This window comes from Neodiprion lecontei, chromosome 2, assembly GCF_021901455.1.
Source record: "Neodiprion lecontei isolate iyNeoLeco1 chromosome 2, iyNeoLeco1.1, whole genome shotgun sequence".
NCBI classification, from domain to species: Eukaryota; Metazoa; Arthropoda; class Insecta; order Hymenoptera; family Diprionidae; genus Neodiprion; species Neodiprion lecontei.
The window spans coordinates 32971540-32991500 of NC_060261.1; the positions used below are offsets into that span (position 1 = coordinate 32971540).

At 42.3% G+C, this 19961-nt stretch overlaps 1 protein-coding gene across 1 annotated transcript; it reads left to right on the forward strand.

The window, feature by feature from the left end:
- The first annotated feature begins 22 nt into the window (after positions 1 to 22).
- On the forward strand, positions 23 to 19935 carry LOC107223566 (collagen alpha-2(IV) chain). The gene is made up of 26 exons (XM_015663273.2): positions 23 to 393; positions 1025 to 1067; positions 3688 to 3850; positions 3930 to 5041; positions 5131 to 5265; positions 5350 to 5457; positions 6038 to 6259; positions 6342 to 6527; positions 6590 to 6706; positions 7158 to 7322; positions 7674 to 7976; positions 8533 to 8916; positions 9180 to 9386; positions 9509 to 9677; positions 9895 to 10022; positions 10893 to 11331; positions 12723 to 13072; positions 13406 to 13672; positions 15058 to 15229; positions 15309 to 15554; positions 16248 to 16613; positions 17665 to 17880; positions 17983 to 18354; positions 19095 to 19266; positions 19395 to 19509; positions 19603 to 19935. Exons 1-26 carry the CDS (start codon positions 374 to 376, stop codon positions 19858 to 19860), a joined length of 6435 nt encoding a protein of 2144 aa, XP_015518759.2. The 5' UTR covers positions 23 to 373; the 3' UTR covers positions 19861 to 19935.
- Positions 19936 to 19961: the final 26 nt, after the last annotated feature.

Here is a 19961-nt window from a genome sequence, read left to right on the forward strand (position 1 = left end):
GCCGACGTTGTCGCGAGGCGCGAGAGTTACTTCTGCGGGACGTATATCTTTATCGTCCTTTTACCCGCGTAGGAACTTTAGTTTGCGTGGCTCTCTTCGTACGCACGGGTCCCCCGGTCGCACTTACGTTATACGCCGCGGCTCCGCCTACACCTTGGATAACTCGCGCACTAAGCGACGGAGAGGCCGCCCTGGATGGGGACGGGTAGAACGGGTCCACCACGTCCGTCTCAACTGATTCTCTTCGCTTCCCAGCGGTGGCAACCGCCCGATATTTTACTGTCTCGACTGTCCGTTGTGCGGAGTTAATAGACTGCCTCTGCACAACGAGTGTACGAATTTCTAGACCCCGGCGAGGACTGGGGTGGTCGAAATGACCCGGTTAGGATTGCGGTGAGTGGAAATTAATTAATATTTTTCAAAATCAATTTTTACATTTTTCACTCATATTTTCTCATTTACAATTTTACACACTTTCCACCGTATCTTTTCGTACTGTTGATTCAAGTCTTTTTTATTACCGGTTACAAGTTTGTTATACCCGCGTATCTTATGCCGATCTTCGCGGTCTCAATTTGAACGTTTCTTTTCGTGGTTCAATTTATTTTCGGTAAATGTACGATTTGTTTGCTTTTTCTTTGACTTACTGTTACCCTCGGCACCGGCTTATTAATAAAACTTTTCTCCAACTTGGACAGACCAAGAGTCGAACTTGTAGATTTTCGAGAAATCGGCGTATATGTATTCATCTCAATCGGTTGTGTGAACACGTGCTTATGGAAACTCCATGAACCTTTCGCTATTCGTCAGGGAGATAATAATTCTTGCTTTTGTGACGGAAAGATATTCGAAACATCTTGCTTAGAGCTGGTGAACACTCCGAGATTTTGGTGAAATAATAGAACGTTGGCGATTTAACACAGCTAAAAGTGATAAGCGGCATGATTTTTGCCTTCGTCCAATCTCATTTATTCAAAATCACTCTTCGCGATGGTCTAAATAATCATTGATCTTTATTTTTCAGAGTTCTCGCGTCCCTAGCTTGCTTGACAGTTATCGTCAAAGGGGTAAGTTTGCAAAAACAATTTAGATACATTTATTAGCTATAAGTACGCCGCGTGTTAAAGTCGAATTTTCCATTTAAAATATTTCCATAGTGTAAATTTCGATATGCGTTTTACCAACGACTGTTTACAGCACATAATTCTACTCACGTTCCGATGGCTGAGCTTATGCATATAGGTACGCTCTTGATTACCCACGCGTTTGTTTAGCATCCCATTTTTTAAACATCATCTTCAATCAATGACAAAAATCAGTTTGTAACGTGATGTAATTTCCTTCGACAATCTTGCAGGTACGCCTTTGTACCTGCAACCGGTTACGCGGTTCCGTGCCACTTGTTGCGGTTCTTTTACACCATTGAACCTGTAGCACGTGTGTATCTACTTATAATAGCACAGTATACAAGCCTCTGATACAAGTATACGTATGTTTCATTCACTATACCCGCATAGCGTAAGAACGGAAATTGTTTTAAATATTAAGGCTGCTAATCCAGCGCCCAATATTGCGTAACACACCGCGATTCAGTGCGAGAAGCTTTACACCAGGACAATCTGGCTTTCATATTTTATTCCAGGATATATAGCTTGAAAAAATTACGTAAAGTGCTCGTTCGAACAGACATCCATGCCCGATAATCCGTGATTGTATGAATCAACTCTTTTCATTTTTTCTTATCTCAATTTTTCACGTACATTCATCGTTGTTACACGAATGCAAAAATTTTAATCTACCAAAGTGTGCATCGATGTAGATCCGGAGTAACGTAGACGAATTCGTATCATGTATGACGATACCTCTGTAAATATCACCATCACCACCATCTCACAAGGTGATGTGCAGGCTCTCGATACTGACGACTAGTCCGCCTACGGAGCTTTGCTGGCGTATGGGCTTTGCCAAGGCCCAGCCGCCACGGCGCGGAATGAGGCCCATTGACATGTACAGTCCCACTATTATCTTGCGAACTGCTTCAATCGCGGGGGCGAAAAGCGGAGTGCGCGAAGTCGTTACTCACGACTGAAAATAGTCGCCGGGGCAATTTTATTATCCCAAGCATGATCGCTTTGCGTCGCGATCTAATTATCGATTTTTTACCACGAACGTAGATAAAAAATCGAAATCAAATTTGCGTATCAAATCGCTAGAAGTGTATAAAATTGTGCCCGGTATAATGTGCACAGCCAGTGTAATTGCCAATAAATGTATAATGTGTGGTTTTGTAATCGCGTCTTAGGCTGATTTACGTAACGATTTCGCACGGGATCTCAGGACGATGGATTGCATGACAGTCATAATTTGGTGAGGGTTGATAACCGAGCATATGTATTTGTATAATGATTATTGCTAGTGGCCGAATGGCCGCGGCTGCGGGTTCCGTAAATTATATTTTCACGCGCAAGCCGATAAAAGGGACGATATTCTTGAACCGTTGCAAGAAGATATCTCCTATCTGGGATACGAAAATTAGGTTACTTCCATTGAACGCAATAGCATTTTTTTGTAAACATTCGTAATTATGGATCATGCGATTATGACAACTTGTTCCAATTTTCGTGCGCGACATTCACAGATATTATGGAAGATAGATGCGAGATAAAATTAATCGTAATGACTGCTAGTAATGTAACCCTTCTTATCTAGGTCACGTTCTCGTAACTATAAATAAGTATGCGTAAATCTACAATAAGTCGACTCAGGGCTGATAGTTGTTATGTATGCGTATAATACTTTTATTACGTATTATGCTACATTAATTATAAAGCTACAAATGACACACTAGCGAGAGAAGGAGGGAGGGAGTGCGAGAGAGCTGAACATAAACTTATTTTATTTATTAATCGGATGCTCGTTTACTTCGTCGCTTATTGTTTGATACAATTTATCAAGGGTTTCATTGTCCAATAAATGGGGGACAGCCAAGATATAGTTAATGAATGACCGGTGATTTCAATGAGTATAATTACAAATCAGTTGAACTATTTTTCTATACGAGCCATCTCACTTCTTTATAGTAATTCACTTCTTTTGTGGCTGCTGCACCACTGCTTGTCAATCGAGAGATAATTCTACTATCTCCTGCACTTCCTGTCAGACTGCATAGTTCTCTATTATTCAAATGAGACCACACGAACAAGACAATGATCTTCTGCGAAGCGTGAATCACCGCCTAGTTAGATTAAAAGTTATAACGAGATGCATACTGTGTACATACGCGAACATTTATTTTTTCCGTCTTAACTAAACCGTAAAATCTCTTGAGTAATTGTCTTACTTGCAAATCACTAATTGTAAGACTATATTGATTATCAGTTCCGATTCCTCGACATGCCTTGTCTAAGTTGAGTTCTGCGTTTGAGATCCTTGTAGCTTCGCCTCACGTAATCCGGCTAACGATCCAAGTTTAAACGGGTATGAAAAAGTTTGAGTAAAAGGGCAAATGCTTACACAAACCTTCCACCGTCTCAACGATGACTCAATATCGCACAGATGTGCACATACTAATTGACGTAATCTTCGATATAGTCTCGCATGGCGATATGGATTCCAGCAAGTGCAGCTGGGAACGACAATGCTATTCACGATATTTGCATATCGGCTAATCAATTCTAATTTTTTTAGCAAAATTACACGGACACGTTACGAGGGCCTGAGCCAGTAGTCCCATTGACTCGAGGCGATATAGGAAAGCCCGATGGTTGGAACGCGGAGCAGGATGATTACGACGACCCATACTACGGAAATTACGACGCTGACGGACGTTTGATTAACCCCGCTGACGCAGGTTTGTAGCGACTATTTGCTACGGTTTCGTTAATTTCCTTTTCTCATTGCTGAAGATCAAATTTTCACTTGGTTCACAGATGCGAATGGCTGGGATGATCAATCTTCGCCAAATCTGACGGCTGGAGACTCGAATCTCTCTGGAGGAAACTCTTACAATTACAATAATACAAGTCGAGAGGGTTATAGCAACGGCAATCGTGTGTACGGGAGTGGTTCCCGTCGGGGTGGAAGTGCAGGTGGCTACTACTACAATAGCAGCAGTGCAAGAAGTGGGGGAAATCCCTACTCATCAACCTACGGTACGTCCAGTGGGTACGGTACTGACGGCGCCAGCAGTGATCCTCGTGGTTCACCCTACGGGTATGGAAGCGGAGGTTCAACCGGACGCTCAGGTTACAACAGTGGATCTGGCTCTGCGGCCAACAGCGGTGCTGGAGGCGAAGGAGCAGGGCGTTCATCTTACTATGCACGCAACGATCCGTACTATGCGAGTCGGGGTGGAGACAGAAGATATCCTTACGGAAGTTCAAGTTCCGGGTCTCAAGCCAGTGGAACTTTCAACAGCGTAGGAGCAGAAGTTTCTTCTACCGATAGAGGAAACGATCCGTACTATGCAAGTCGGGATGGAAACAGAAGATACCCTTACGGAAGTTCAAGTTCCGGCTCTCGAACCAGTGGAACTCCGAACAGAGTAGGATCGGGAAGCACAAATACCGACAGACAAAACGATCCTTACTACGGAAGGAGAGCCGGAGAAAGCAGTTACTCTTACGGAGGTTCGAGTTCTGGTTATCGGTCCGCAGTATCTGTAGACTCGTCAAGATCAGGAGGCTCGTCAACTGGGGAACGCAATGACCCGTACATTGTGCGCGGGAGTGGAGGACGAAACTACCCCGACGGTAGTTCTTGGGCTGGTTCTCAACTGACGGGAGTGCCCGAAGTTCCACCATCGGGACGTACTACTTCTGGCGGAGGAGGTGGAGAAGGTTCAGTGGGAAGTCGGGGATCTGGTGGCGATGATTATGCAAACAGAGTTGATTATCGTTACGGTAACTACGGACGACAAGACGACGGAGATACGAATTATCCAAGCAGCTACGTAGCAGTTCCTGTACCCGGTGCAGCCAAGAACTGTACATCGGGCTCTGGATGCTGCGTTCGCAAATGCTTTGCCGAGAAAGGATCACGTGTAAGTATCTATCTCGTGGTGGCGTTTTTTGCATGGTTTCGATGGAAGAGAATGTATGCGTGTACCAATGCTCTATATCGATGTTCAAGGGACCATCAGGAATACCTGGACCAGTAGGACCCAAGGGCCAGCAAGGTTTTCCTGGGCTGGAAGGGCTGCTTGGACCTAAGGGTGCGAAGGGAGAGTCGGGTTTGCAGGGACCTCGCGGACCAAAGGGAGATCGAGTGAGTATTTATTGGTCACCAGACTAGCTTGATAAGGAATTTCAGAGCTGTTGAAAATTCATGATTCGCATTGTGTGATATCAGGGTAAAATGGGACTTCCTGGACATCCTGGTGTTAATGGTCGAGACGGAGGTCAAGGAGCCCCAGGAGCGGCTGGTCTGCCAGGTCGCGATGGATGCAACGGAACTGACGTAAGTTTTTTTCTACAACTGTGTGAGTTATTTCACCGGCTAGATGTACACTCGTCAAAAACATTACAGAATATTGAATTTTCTGGGTTAAAGATCAGGCATTTTTAAAATGCCATAACTTTGTGTAAAATGTTCGCACGAGAGAGAACACAAGCGCATTTTGAAGTTTGGAACCTTGACTTTCGAAAACATCTTTTTAAATTTGGCCGACGCTGTTTCCTTTTCGAGTTTTGACCTGTAGAGACACTTGTGTTACTTTCTGGAAAGGAAGTATCTATTTTGAAGAATGAATTTTGTCGTCGTATTTCAAAGATAACCAAGTTTTAGGCACAGATTTTCTCTTTAAAATACCTTTTCATATCCGGGCTACGATTTTTTTTCGAAAGGTTATTCAATTTTCCATAAAAAAATGCAAAAAAAACTTTGAACGGCCGTGAAAAAGGACCCGTTCTCTTCGGTGCGAACATTTTACACGAAGATATGGCATTTTGAAAATGACTGACTTTCACCCGACAAAATTCGGTATGGTTTAATTTTTTTGACGGTTAGTATTTACAAATTGTCGCTCATACGTTTGCAGGGAGCCCCTGGTCTTGACGGCCGTCCCGGTCAACCTGGACCTCGAGGTTTCAAAGGAACGCCTGGTCCCAAGGGTGACAAAGGTATTGCAGCTTTCGCAGGATCATTCCCGGTAGGGCAAAAGGGAGAACCCGGTATTGATGGAGTTCCCGGGCCTCAAGGTCTGCCAGGGCCTGAAGGAGCCCCAGGATTTCCGGGGCCAAAGGGTGATACGGGACCAGAGGTAATTATCATTATCGGTAAACGTACTTTCACCTTGACCGCGGTGTATCGACTTAACTGAGACTGAATCCGACATTTCTCAGGGACCTAGAGGACTTCGAGGTCCTAAGGGTGAGAGGGGACCCATGGGGATTGGATTTGAAGGTCCGAAGGGAGAAAAGGGGATCAAGGGGGAGAAGGGGCCCCCAGGGGTAGTAAATAGTGTGCCCTTCACGGGTAACAAAGGAACCACCGGGCCACAGGGAGCAACTGGAGAAAAGGGACAAAAGGTATGTCGAGTAAGAAAAGTGCCATTTGTAGACTTTGATAATGACGATCGCACAAATTCCAGGGAGAGATTGGACCGGAAGGCGAAAGAGGTGAACCAGGGTATACTGGAGATGCTGGGCCGCCCGGAAGAGACGGTGTGAAAGGAGAAAAGGGACTTCCCGGTCCACATGGTGATCGTGTAAGTTATAATCATAATGACATTGTGGTATGCCCGAGAAAAAATAATCGGATATGATCATATAATATGGATTGAGCATATCTGATCGTATACGAAAAAATGGCCAGGCCTAACCATGTATGGTCATATATACACAAATATGCTTCCATACGGTCGTATCAGATCATACATGAGTGAATATGTTCATACATCCCGTGAAAAATTTTGTTCATATTTATGTGGCTATATATGAATATTTCTCATATTTATAGAACACAGAAGTACAATATTTACACGTATCGTATGTGTATATGCATGATGCTAGATACGACCACATATGGTCGTATGTGAGTGCAGGTACGATCGTATCTGATTATTTTTTCACGGGTATGGTTGTGATTTTTCTTTATAAAACAACTTTTTATTGTAAGGAAGCGACGGTCGGTTAAAATCGCTATTCCAATATTTACAGGGTAGAGAAGGAGATTCTGGACCTCCTGGACCCCAAGGGCAAAAAGGTGACCGAGGTGATGACGGATTAGAAGGACTCCCCGGACGCCCAGGTGCTAAAGGAGAGCCTGGGCTCGACGGTCCTCCCGGGCTGTCGGGAATGGTTGGACCTGCAGGACCTCCTGGGGTAAGTAATCAATTTACAGTCACGTATGGATGAATCCATCTTAAATCATGCAGGCCAGCGGATGTCATATTCCAAAATTGCTCGTAACTGAAGTATGTTCTTCCTTGGCCAAAATAAACGGACACATATATTTTATTGGTACCCAAATAAATTTTTCATACCCGACACCGATTTCTTAAGATTATATGGTAAATATGGTTTTTTTCTGATATTTAATGTTCAATTTCCGAAAAATGAACATCAATTTGTGTTGAGACAATCGTAATGATGAATTTGGTGGCCTGCATCATCTGAGATGGAATCAGCCATATGCAGAGAGAAATTTTATTGTGTAATTATACTGATTGGCAGGGTGGCCACGGCGTGGCTGGACCGCCAGGAGAACCAGGACCGAGAGGGTACCCTGGACCATCTGGACCCAAAGGATTGGACGGTTTTCCTGGACAACCTGGACCTAGAGGACCTCAGGGTCTCGCTGGTGGCCTTGGAATACCTGGTACCCCAGGGCGTGAAGGAGCCCCGGGAGAAAAAGGAGCTAAGGGTAATGCGGGACTGGACGGTGCTCCCGGAGAAATTGGCCCGAGGGGTTACGACGGGCTAGAAGGACCTGCTGGGCCTCGTGGTTTCCCTGGTGACAACGGAATTTCCATCCCCGTGAGTTAGCGTAGCTATTTAATTACATGATGCATAATATTATGTAAATTCAAATTTCACCAGCTTTTTCTATTTAGCCCAGTCAATAGGGAGTAAAAAAGACCTTTGCCGTACAAAAGATGGTGTAGTAATGCTTTTGATATATGTCATTTAGTTCCGGGCTCCGATGAAAAATTCAAATTTTTGACCTGTGAAGGGAGTGGTGAGTAAGAATATTCACGTTTCCACCGTTGTAACTTGTTATACATCGGACTTACAAGAAAAGTCATTATACAAAAAATGTAGGAAATTTAGCTATTTTCAAATTCGTGTAAAACAGTTTTGTCGTAAGATCAGCCGTCCAGGAATTATTTTGAAAAAAACATTTTTATGTACCTTTAATCCAAAATGGCACACCAAGCGGAATCCCCGCAGGCTCGGAAACTAGGATCTTTCATTGGGGCACGGAACTAGATGACATATATCAATATCATGACTACACCACCTTTTGTAGGGCAAAAACCCCTATTGACTGGACTGATTCCAAAAATACTACTTTTCATGTTTCATAACGTAGGGACCTAAAGGAATGGACGGCTTTCCTGGAAGCGATGGCGCGAAGGGTCAAAAAGGTGAACCTGGGCAAATGGGTCGCAGAGGATACCCCGGAGACTCTTTAATGGGCATCCCCGGAGCACCTGGAGCAGCCGGTTTTCCGGGAGCGCCAGGTAACCCTGGTCGAGATGGTCCTGCTGGAATTCCCGGTGAACCAGGGCCGAAGGGAGACATTGGAGGTCGTTGTTCAGACTGCAGACCCGGCGAAGTAGGAAAAAAAGGTGACCGTGGATATGATGGATTACCAGGCGCTGAGGGACCTCGTGGTCCTCCAGGTGAACGTGGATACGCGGGCGCGAGTGGCGCTGACGGATCGCCAGGATCCATTGGTCCTCCTGGAGATAAGGTAAATTACACAGGTCTGCAACGAAATCTTCCTTCAAATAAAAATATTAGAGATACAACGGTTTTAATGTGCCGAATCTATAATATCTGTTCTATTATAATCATTCATAAGAATAAGAAGGAGAAAAACAAAGTTTTTTTTTCTGCAGACCAGTGTTATTTGTACTTCATTTATTTATGTATCTTTTTACAAAGGCAATGATAAAATGGTTCTTATATCCAACGGGTGAGCTGATTCAATCATTATGATATTGGATTTTATAGGGAGAGGACGGTAGGGATGGGGTACCGGGTCCTCAGGGTGAACGGGGTGCTGCAGCTGTAGTATCAGGCAGCCAATTGATTATGAAGAAGGGTGATCAAGGAGAAAGAGGCGTACCAGGTGACCGTGGTCCTTTCGGACCACCTGGACAACGCGGAGAGAAGGGCAGTGTAGGTTATGGAGGTCTCCCCGGAGAGAAAGGAGCTAAGGTAAGACGATTGGAGGGCTGCCTAATAAGAAAAAAGATAGTGACCAAGGAGTTATTGTCACAACAGATTCGGAGTCTTATTCTTACATCGAAAAAAAATTTTGAGCGCTGTTCTGTTTCAAGGGTGACCGAGGATACCCTGGTATTGATGGAGCTAATGGAAGACCGGGAACACCAGGAGCCAAGGGAGATGAAGGTCTCAGCATTAAGGGAGAGGCAGGAATTCCTGGCCAACCTGGAATCAAAGGAACTAAAGGACTACCCGGTCTAGACGGTCCTCAAGGAGAACCAGGTATGGATAATAGTCTAAGAGCTGGTGGTCATTTAACTTACGTCATTTCATAAATAAAATCTTCCATCTTATCATCATCGTCATCTAAGATGGAAAATTTTGTTTAAGAAATGACGTGAGTCAAATGGCCACCAACTCTCCGTCTATAAAGTATTTTAATATTTTTTATGACACGGTGTGATGGTAATGTGATTAATTAACGTATTTTAATATGCAGGTACATGTCCATTTTCGGAATACAAGAACGCACCCAAGGGTGACCGGGGGCTGCCAGGATTGAAGGGTGAATCTGGGATACCGGGACTTGACGGACTACCAGGTGAAAAAGGATATCCAGGTCCTGAAGTGAGTGCCAAGTGTTTGATTAATTGGTTGATTATATAGGTGATATTTACCATATCCTACGTAAATATGTATGAATGAATTTCGTGGATTGAAATTTTTAGTTTTGACGGCTCAGTTGAAAGTGAAATCTTCTTATGAAGTAAAATACTCAACAGCTAACGAGTTTTTGAATCATTCGATCAGTTGACTTAGGAGCAATGTTATTTTTTACTTCAGCAAACTCTAAAATTACCGAACACTATTCCAGGCCAAGCATTCTTATGTAAAGCATAATTTTCGTGTCACAAATTCGAAAAAGACCTAATTGCTCTTGAGTATTGAGTGTGCGAAATTCATTCTTAGGTACGAACATAGGCGCCAATAGAATTTCCGAAGCTTTACTATCAAGAACGTTTAATTTTCTTTTACCCTATATTATCTCTTTGATGTACTTCAAACTCGTTATTTGATTATAACTTGTGAATTGTGTGATGTGGTTTGGACATCTGCAAACTTTTAACTCCTTGAGATCGTGGTTTAATAATTGCGCTTAATTACGTACAAGAAGTCTATATTTAGTCGCTATACAGTAACTTGGGAGGTGCGTTATCGAAATGAGCTACAATAATCAAACCCCGAAACCGGATAGCCCCCGGAATAAGTTCATAGCTGATAGAATTCGTGGAAGCTCATAATTTCATTAAAATCAAACGACGGCTAATCAGATAACATTGAGATCAGCCTTAAGTACGCACCATGGCTTACTATGAAGATTAACGATTTTTTTCAAACTGACTTCAAATCACTTATGTACGAATTTTGTTTACATGCTTAGCTGAATTTCCATGAATCCACAAGTTATTAATTTTCATCGTTCTTAATCCAAAACAGGGACCTGCAGGACCTCCAGGAGCTATTGGACCCCCTGGACCCCCTGGCCAGCGTGGTTTACCCGGTCCACGTGGTGACAAAGGACAGCCGGGTATTATGGGATTCGATGGAGTACCGGGTCCTGTAGGTCCGCGAGGATATCCTGGATTACCAGCCGTCAAAGGAGACAAGGGTGAGGCTGGTATTCCCATGCAGGGGAACCCCGGTCCTACTGGTCCTGAAGGAAGAAAAGGTGAACGGGGTCTACCCGGACCACCGGGTAAAGATGGACGAGTGGGAAGCTCAGGGCCGCCAGGTATTATTGGAGAAAAGGGAGACTTAGGAATTACGGGATTGGATGGACTTCCAGGAGCACCGGGAGATAAGGGAGACACTGGTCCAATTGGTCCGCCTGGACCACCTGGAATTTCTGGGACGCCAGGTGCCGATGGACCAAAAGGTGAGTAAAATATTGAGAACTTTCTGTTAAGTACAAAGGAATCTTCAAATTTTGGACAGCTTAGTAAAAACGAATAAAAAGAGAAAATTGGATTAATGAAATAGTCGCAGTGAGGCGTTCTCTATGTACTCAGCAACGGTTTTTTATACCCTCGGATCTGTTTCATAACTGGTTGTATAGTAGTAGGAGAGACCTGGGTTAATTGAAACATTTTCCGGAAAATCGTTGTTAACGACTACAATTTCAAAAGTTTCATTGATAGCAAGCTTTAATTGAACCTTGGTTATCTGACTACTAAAGTATAAGGCTGTAGTGCCATTCTCTGGATTGCAAATACATCTGGGGGCAATTTAAAAAATCGCGAACAATGTTGTTTATACCTATTTATTGAAACAAATGTTACAGAATCATGCACAACATTACTTAAGGTTCAGTCTCGTTCAATTAAAAACTGAACTTCAACTTAGCAATAAAATTAGTTACATCACATTTGCGCTAATTTTATGATATATTCAGGATCATGATAGTGAAACCTTAAATAAATCTGAGAGCCAGTAAAATTTGACGAAAGTAACAAACTTTGCTTTTCTGCGATAAAAAACAGCTTTATCAGTTTTAAAATACATGGGATGAAATGTTTTAGGCGACCCCGAAAGATGGGTTACAACCGTCCCCGGCACATCTTTTAGACGATTTATCGACATAACCTCCAAAATTAACAACATTATTCAAAAAAAAAAGAATCATGCCGATTTGTACTTCGATGACCAAAGTTCTTACATTGGATTTTTGGGAACGTATAAAAAAATTGGCATCGTAGAAAAAATATTTGACCGAGAAAGATGAATCTGAGTTCTTTTTTTCCATGAACTATTTAATACGACGTATGTTATATTTTTGATGCTGTGAATAACAATACATCGCATTAAGTAGTTAATGGAAAAAAGGAACTCAGATTCACCTTTCTCCGTAAAATATTTTTTCCACTCGGCAAGAATGTCGGGTTCCACGATGCTAATTTTTTTATACGTTCCCAATATACTGCCAAATATCCTCTAAAATTTATAGCGAAATCAAAGGTGATGCCATCAAAAATGTAGCATATATTGCATTAAATGGTTCATGGAAAAACATAATTTTTTTATTCTAAAATATTTTTTGCGCGACTTCCATGATGTACTGGTTTAGTTTAAAAAAAAAAACCATTTCCAAAACGAGTAAATTAAAAAATCTGAAATAATTCAAAGAGAGTACCGTTTAGTAGTAATACTATATAACTAATTATGAAAGAGATCCGAGAGGTTGAAAAAAAGTGGCTGAGTTGGTGAAGAAATGACTTAGATGCAAAATGAATGGGTGCGACGATATTTAATACTTTATAAACTTTACAGGAGAGCCGGGCTTGGTCGGGGAACCTGGGAAAGACGGAGTTTCTGGATTCCCCGGTTACAAAGGTGAAAGGGGATCCACGGGCGAGACAGGTCCTAAAGGTTACCCAGGAGGCCGCGGTGCGCCTGGATCACCGGGACTTCCAGGAGTCAATGGATTACCTGGCGCCAAGGGAGACATAGGACTTCAAGGTATGGACGGTTTCCCTGGTATTCCGGGCCTGGACGGACTTCCTGGACGAGCTGGAACCCCTGGGGATAAGGGAGACATCGGATTCCAAGGTATTCCAGGAATGCCTGGTCTGATCGGACCCAAAGGACCAAAGGGAGATCGGGGCTTCCCCGGTCTAGACGTAAGTTCTTCATCTGATTCAAATTTTGATGCTCTTGATTAAAGTTTGAATCTATATACACTGCCGGTCACAACTTTGGGTACACTTGTCAAAATTTCTTGCCACACTAAAAGTTAGATAGCGGACTCAAAAATAAAATTAATCCAATTTCTTAAGCGGCGTTTTAAAGAGGGCAGATTTACCTTCGACAAACTTTTGGCCGGCAGTGTAGTTAGCAGTAATTGAGGAAGTACAACAAAATACTGTGGTTCACCACTTTCTTCGGTTGTTATATCTGCACGGCATGCCGTCGACGAATGTTATCGTTAAATTCTTTTTATTCTTCATTTTCAGGGTATGAAAGGAGAGCCGGGTGCAGTTTCAGAGAAGGGACAGAAGGGTGAGCCTGGAATGCCTGGTGCCAGAGGACCTCAAGGACCACCGGGACGCGATGGACTCGATGGAGCGAAGGGTGAGCCTGGTAGAGCTGGAATCGGTCGCGATGGCTTGCCCGGTCTCAAAGGAGAGCCTGGATCTCCTGGCAAAGACGGGATCCCGGGATTGCCAGGCGAAAAGGGCTTTACAGGTGTCCCAGGACTGCTAGGTATCAAGGGTGATTTGGTAAGGGTGATGAAAATTAAATATACCTACTCTCTCTTCGCCTCGAAGTCTCAGACTGTAGCTGCAGTTTAAAAAATTTGATTCAGCTAAATTTAATATAACGAGAATATTGAAAAATTCCATCACGTGAGAGAACTGTGATCACCCTATTTCGGAGACGTTCCGACGGTAGCGACGTGTCTGTATCTACTCCAGTCAAATTAGCAAAGATCGGAAACATTAAGCGGTAAAAAGCTATAAATTGGTGGAGACTTTTATTTTAGCATACTTTTGAATATGGTAAAAGCTTGAGCCCTACTCCCACCGCTCGATCCGCCATTTTGAAGAAAAGGTGCTCCAATCCAATTTTTTTCAGTATATCTCGGCAATCGTTGATCCACTCGCAATGAAGGTTCAGTGTAAAAATTAAAACTGATTGAATTGTCTATAAAAAAGGTAAAATCCATTTTATTCATATCTTGAATACTTTTTCTGCAATACACTGTTGAATATATAGATAGATGTATTTTTTATGTCAGGCAATTGTTAAAATTACACTCTCAGTGTAAAGCATGTAAAAAAAATATTAATTAACAAAAATGATCAATTTTTGTGTAATATTTCTGATACACATAAAAATTTGGCAACTCTTACTATTTAAATATTCTTGTACACGACCAGTACTGGGAATAGTCTTTTATATAAGGTTCGACCGAGCCGTTCCTGCAGGTTGTGAATCTGTGGCGCTATGATTTTTTCGTGATCGTTGATGAGGACAGTGATGATAATCATAGCCTCGCAAAATTACAACTTGCTGAAACGGCTCGGTAAGACCTTATAGAAAAGACTATTCCCACTACTGGTCGTGTACAAGAATATTTAAATAGTAAGAGTTGCCAAATTTTTGTGTGTATCAGAAATATTATATAGAAATTGATCATTTTTGTTAATTAATATTTTTTTTACATGTTCTACATTGAGAGTGTAATTTTAACAACAGCCTGACACAAAAAATACATTTATCCATACATTCTATAGTGTATTGCATAAAAGTATTCAAAATATCAATAAAACGAATCGTACCTTTTTTATAGAGAATTCAATGAGCTGTAATTGTTATACTTGACCTTCATTGCGATTGGGTCAACGATTGCCGAGATATAATGAAAAAAGTGGATTGGAGCACTTTTTTTGTAAGATGGCTGATCGAGTCGCGGAGGTAGAGGTCAGTACTTTTACTAAAAAAAATTTTCAAAAACAATGGTCTACACCAGTTTATAGATTTTTACCGGTTAATTTTTCTATTTATCTAATATTACTCTAATTTGACTGGACTAATGCTCGTCGAACACTCCGTAAGCTTTGTTCATCGAACGGGTAGTTCATCAATTTTACTAACTGGTTAGGGTTACCCTGGAGAACCTGGATTACCCGGAAGAGACGGAATAGACGGAAGTCCTGGACCAGAAGGTGCCGAAGGTCCAGTAGGATTGCCTGGTTACCCTGGAGCCGAGGGAGAAAAAGGTTATCCCGGAATAAATGGTCTCGACGGTTCGAAGGGAGATACTGGCCTGGAAGGTATGTATACATTCAGATAGGTTTCTTTATTCAGTGCAAAAACAAAGCTGCCATTCCATCATTCCTTATATCTACGCAGGCATTCCTGGACCCCCCGGTTTAATCGGAGAGGTAGGAGAAAAGGGTGACCGAGGACCTCCGGGACCTCAGATGACGATAAAGGGAGATAAGGGAGAACCAGGACGACAAGGTTACGATGGCGTTAAGGGAGAGATGGGAGAGCAAGGTATCCCTGGCTTTGACGGCCCAGCAGGAGCGAAAGGTGACCAGGGAGTTCCAGGGCCCATGGGTATTCCCGGAGCTCCGGGCTACGAGGGTCAAAAGGGTAAGCTTCGAAGTATGATAGCATTTGAATTCAGATTTCGCGAACTCGTATTAAGGGAGTTCCTAAATATCAGAAGTAATTTTTCATCGATTTTTGGATTTCTGCATATCATTGTAGTCGGGTCCATTATCTTTATTTTGATTGGTCACTGAACCCAAAATTCGCAAAATTAAAGAAGTTATCGACTATCCTCCTATGGAACGGATTTAGTATCCGTCTTTCCGTTCAACATATACAGCTGAGGACACTGCCGAAACTCCAGAAGATGTGACTTACCAATAAAAAAAATTCACAACTCTACTAAATTTCACTTCACTGAAAATCGGTTACCTAGGAGGGTAGAGGACTTTATCTATTTAGCCTCTAAAGTGATCTTTGGTTTTCCTTTTTCGGATACTCCTTTGGCTGAAAATATGGTTACTATTTTCAACGTTTTTTACACATCATACCTTCAATGCCATAACAGCCGCAATTTTCATGTTACGCAATAATTTTTTTTTCAAATTAAAGTTGAAATTACGTACTTCTAAACCTGATTTGCTCAATTTGTTTCTTCCCTTACTCCCGAACCCATACAACTTTGAACATCGTGAACGTTATACTAAGCTCTTGGGTTGGGAACCCTCTGAAAGCAAATTCTCACCAGCATTTTTTCTGGAAGTCCGGTATATCGAAAGCTTCGGTTATTTTCAGGTGACACTGGGCCAATGGGACCCGTCGGACCTGTTGGATTAACTGTCAAGGGAGAGAAGGGGCTTCATGGTTTGTTGGGTAAGAACGGACGTGACGGACGCCCGGGCATACCCGGAGAGAAAGGAAATCCTGGCGACGCAGGTCGGGATGGAAGTCCAGGAAAACCAGGACCTCCCGGACCAATCGGTCCCCAAGGACAAAAGGGAGACATGGGCCCGGTCGGTTTCGACGGTATTCCAGGAGACGACGGACTCGAAGGATCGCCAGGGGCAACTGGACCACCCGGAGCTAGAGGACTCAAGGGAGACACTGGTCCCCCTGGAGCATACGGAGCACCTGGACAAAAGGGAGAACAAGGATTGCAAGGTGATCTTTTATTATACATATTATAAATAAACACATGGGAGGTCGGATAATGTTCATCTCATTCATCAGTAAGACTCAGACAATGCGTTCGGAGATGTCTTAATGTGTTGAGGTAGTAATTCAGCATTATAATACACTCCAATCATCGTATTTAATTCACAAACGCTTTCGACATATTGTAGAAAAAAACTAGGGGAGAGCTAAATTTCTTCTTGCTAGAAAACTTCGTAGAAGTTCATCTCAAAATTTAAGTTGTCATCGCGAAAGGTGGTCTACAAAATTTAAATAATTCTAACCACGTTAGTTTGAGTTTGAAAATTAGGGGAGACCGGTGTCAGTTGTAACAATTTTTATAAAATATTTTTTCCCCTTATTATTGATAATTTCTGACTGGTTTTTTTTTTCTTCCAAATTTGTTTTAGTTGAAAAAGAAAAAAAAAAAAAAAAACGTTCGGTATTATTATTAACAATCGAATTAAGACACTGTTACACATGTTACAATTGACACCTTGCCGGTATCAGCCTTGGTGTCGATTGTAACACAGACACATTATGGGATAATCGTATTGAAAAAATCTGTTTTCCCTTGATAAACAGTCTTTTAATGTTAGTATAACGTGAGTAGGGTAACTTTTTTGTTCTTCATATTTGAGACCGAGGCACAACGGCCCCCTTGAGCCGCTAATGAATTTCTGTGGCTTTTAAGCATCGGGTAGAAGTTATTTTCGTCCATCCCAAACAAATTTATCATTATTTTGCCATAAATTTAAAAAAACAAAAAACAAATTTTCCGTGGCACAACGGACCTCTTCCGAAACATGAAAATGGTCATGCCCTGGTCTCCCCTATCTTTGCTGTAAAATAAATGACAACAATTAAACAATAAATAAAAGTATTTGCTAGACAAACAGTAGTTGCATAAAAATAACGCACGACTATTACTGTGACCATTATGTGCCCACGATAATATCTGTTGGACACAATCACGCAATGTACTAAAATTAGCCGTAATTTGTGACGAAATTACATGATTAATGATTGTTTCATTAAGGTCCGCCTGGATTTGACGGACGGCCAGGAGAAAAGGGAGACATGGGAGCCGACGGATTCAACGGTGCCCCCGGTGTTCAAGGTGAAAAGGGAGACAAAGGATTCCAAGGATTACCTGGAGCACCTGGTGTCACTGGCTACGAAGGCATCAAGGGAGAGAGAGGTGATGATTGCATCCAGCCTCTACCAGGTCCCAAGGGAGAACGAGGCCCTCCAGGTAAATATAACCGGCTACAAAATTGGAATTTATATTTTAAATGCTCTCAAAAAATAGGACGATTGGACCTAATGTAACGATTCTGATGAATTCGTCTTTCAGGCGCAACCGGAATTGTTGGACCACCGGGAGAAAAGGGAGCCCAGGGACGAATCGGATTCCCAGGACTAAAGGGAGAGAAGGGAAGTCCAGGTTTAAACGGTATTACGGGTCCAGTCGGACCACCAGGATTGCCCGGACCTCCCGGTCTTCAAGGGATACAGGGAGTACAGGGTCCCATCGGATACCCGGGACAGAAGGGAAATCAAGGAGCGGACTGTCAAGCTACGCCCGATTATCTAACTGGAATTCTCCTTGTCAAGCACAGCCAAACTCCTATTGTACCTGTCTGCGAACCAGGACACATTAAGCTGTGGGAGGGATACAGTCTTCTATACCTCGATGGAAACGAAAGAGGGCATTCACAAGATTTAGGTGATTGTCAAAGTGTCATTGATACAAAAAAGTCGAGAATCACGTCGCTTATTCGCAGTTATTATACAGTTCATTATCATTTCGGAAATCGCCGTTTCCAAAATAATATATTCTTTCACTTGAAACCAGACTTCGCCAATTCCGTGATCTTCATCTTCGTATGTCCCAAAGTACGGAAATAATACCCTAAAATTGAAATCTTTAGTCAAGAGTTGCAGCCACACTTGACAAACGGTGAAACCGTGGATGACTTGGACTTTTTAAAAACTGATTATTTCTATGTCATCGGAATAACCTACGATAAAATATTATTCCCATAAATTCACATCCACTGAATCTTTTGGTTTAGGATATAGTGTAACGAAGTTGCATTCACATTCCTTATGTATACATCCTGGAACTCTGATGCCGATGCCGATAATAATTCATCATAAGCCGTTCGATCTTTCGTTCATGTATCTACGGTTGCTCAGTCAACGAGTATTATTACAAACACAGTCCTGTTTCAGATTTAAAATCAAAAGCACTTGTTCAGGATATACGATATTTGTCTTTGCCTTTCAATTTTGCCTGTCTTTTGCCTGTACTTTATTTCGCTCAGGGAACCATTTTACTTGCATTGCAACCTTTAATTTTGCAACAGTAGGTATACATCTATCAACTGCAATCGGTGTAATCGTTTAAATTGATCACGATAAAAATATTCTCCTACATGCATAATTGCCTTTGTCGGAAAACAGGCTCTGCCGGTTCCTGCATAAGGAAATTCTCAACGATGCCATTCCTGTTCTGCGACGTCAACAACGTTTGCAACTACGGTAGCCGTAATGATCGTTCTTACTGGCTGTCGACAAACAGCCCTCTGCCGATGATGCCTGTCGAGGAAAGTGCCATCGAATCGTACATCTCTAGGTATACCGTTGAATTCGATTCGTCTAAAAGAAGTGAAAGAAAAAAAAAAAAAAAATTACCAAACAGATGTCATAATCAATGTTTGTGCGACTAATTTTTCTACTGTTTTCATCCGACTCTTATCCCAGGTGCGTCGTTTGTGAGGTTCCAGCCAACGTGATCGCGGTGCACAGTCAATCTCTAAGTATTCCAGAGTGTCCCGACAGATGGACTAGCCTTTGGATCGGTTACAGTTTCATAATGGTGGGTGTGGTGGATATATTTTTTTCTGAATGCTTCGTGTAACTTTTTCCATTTTTTCAATCACCATACGACAATTTTTGTTGAACGACATAGCATACGGGAGCCGGAGCTCAAGGTGGAGGACAATCGTTAGCTAGTCCGGGTTCTTGTCTTGAAGATTTCCGCGCGACACCGTTCATCGAGTGTAACGGAGCTGGAGGTACTTGTCAGTACTTTTCTAATGAGTTTAGTTACTGGATGGTGACAATCGAGGACATCGCGCAGTTCAAGGAACCAGAGAAGCAAACCTTGAAGGCGGGAAATCTACGTACGCGAATAAGTCGTTGCAAAGTGTGTATAAAGAATACGTAAAATTTGGAAATATATATATATATATATATATATATATTAAATGATGACAATAATATTACCATAAAGAGAGAATATGTTAAATTACATTATTATACGATCTT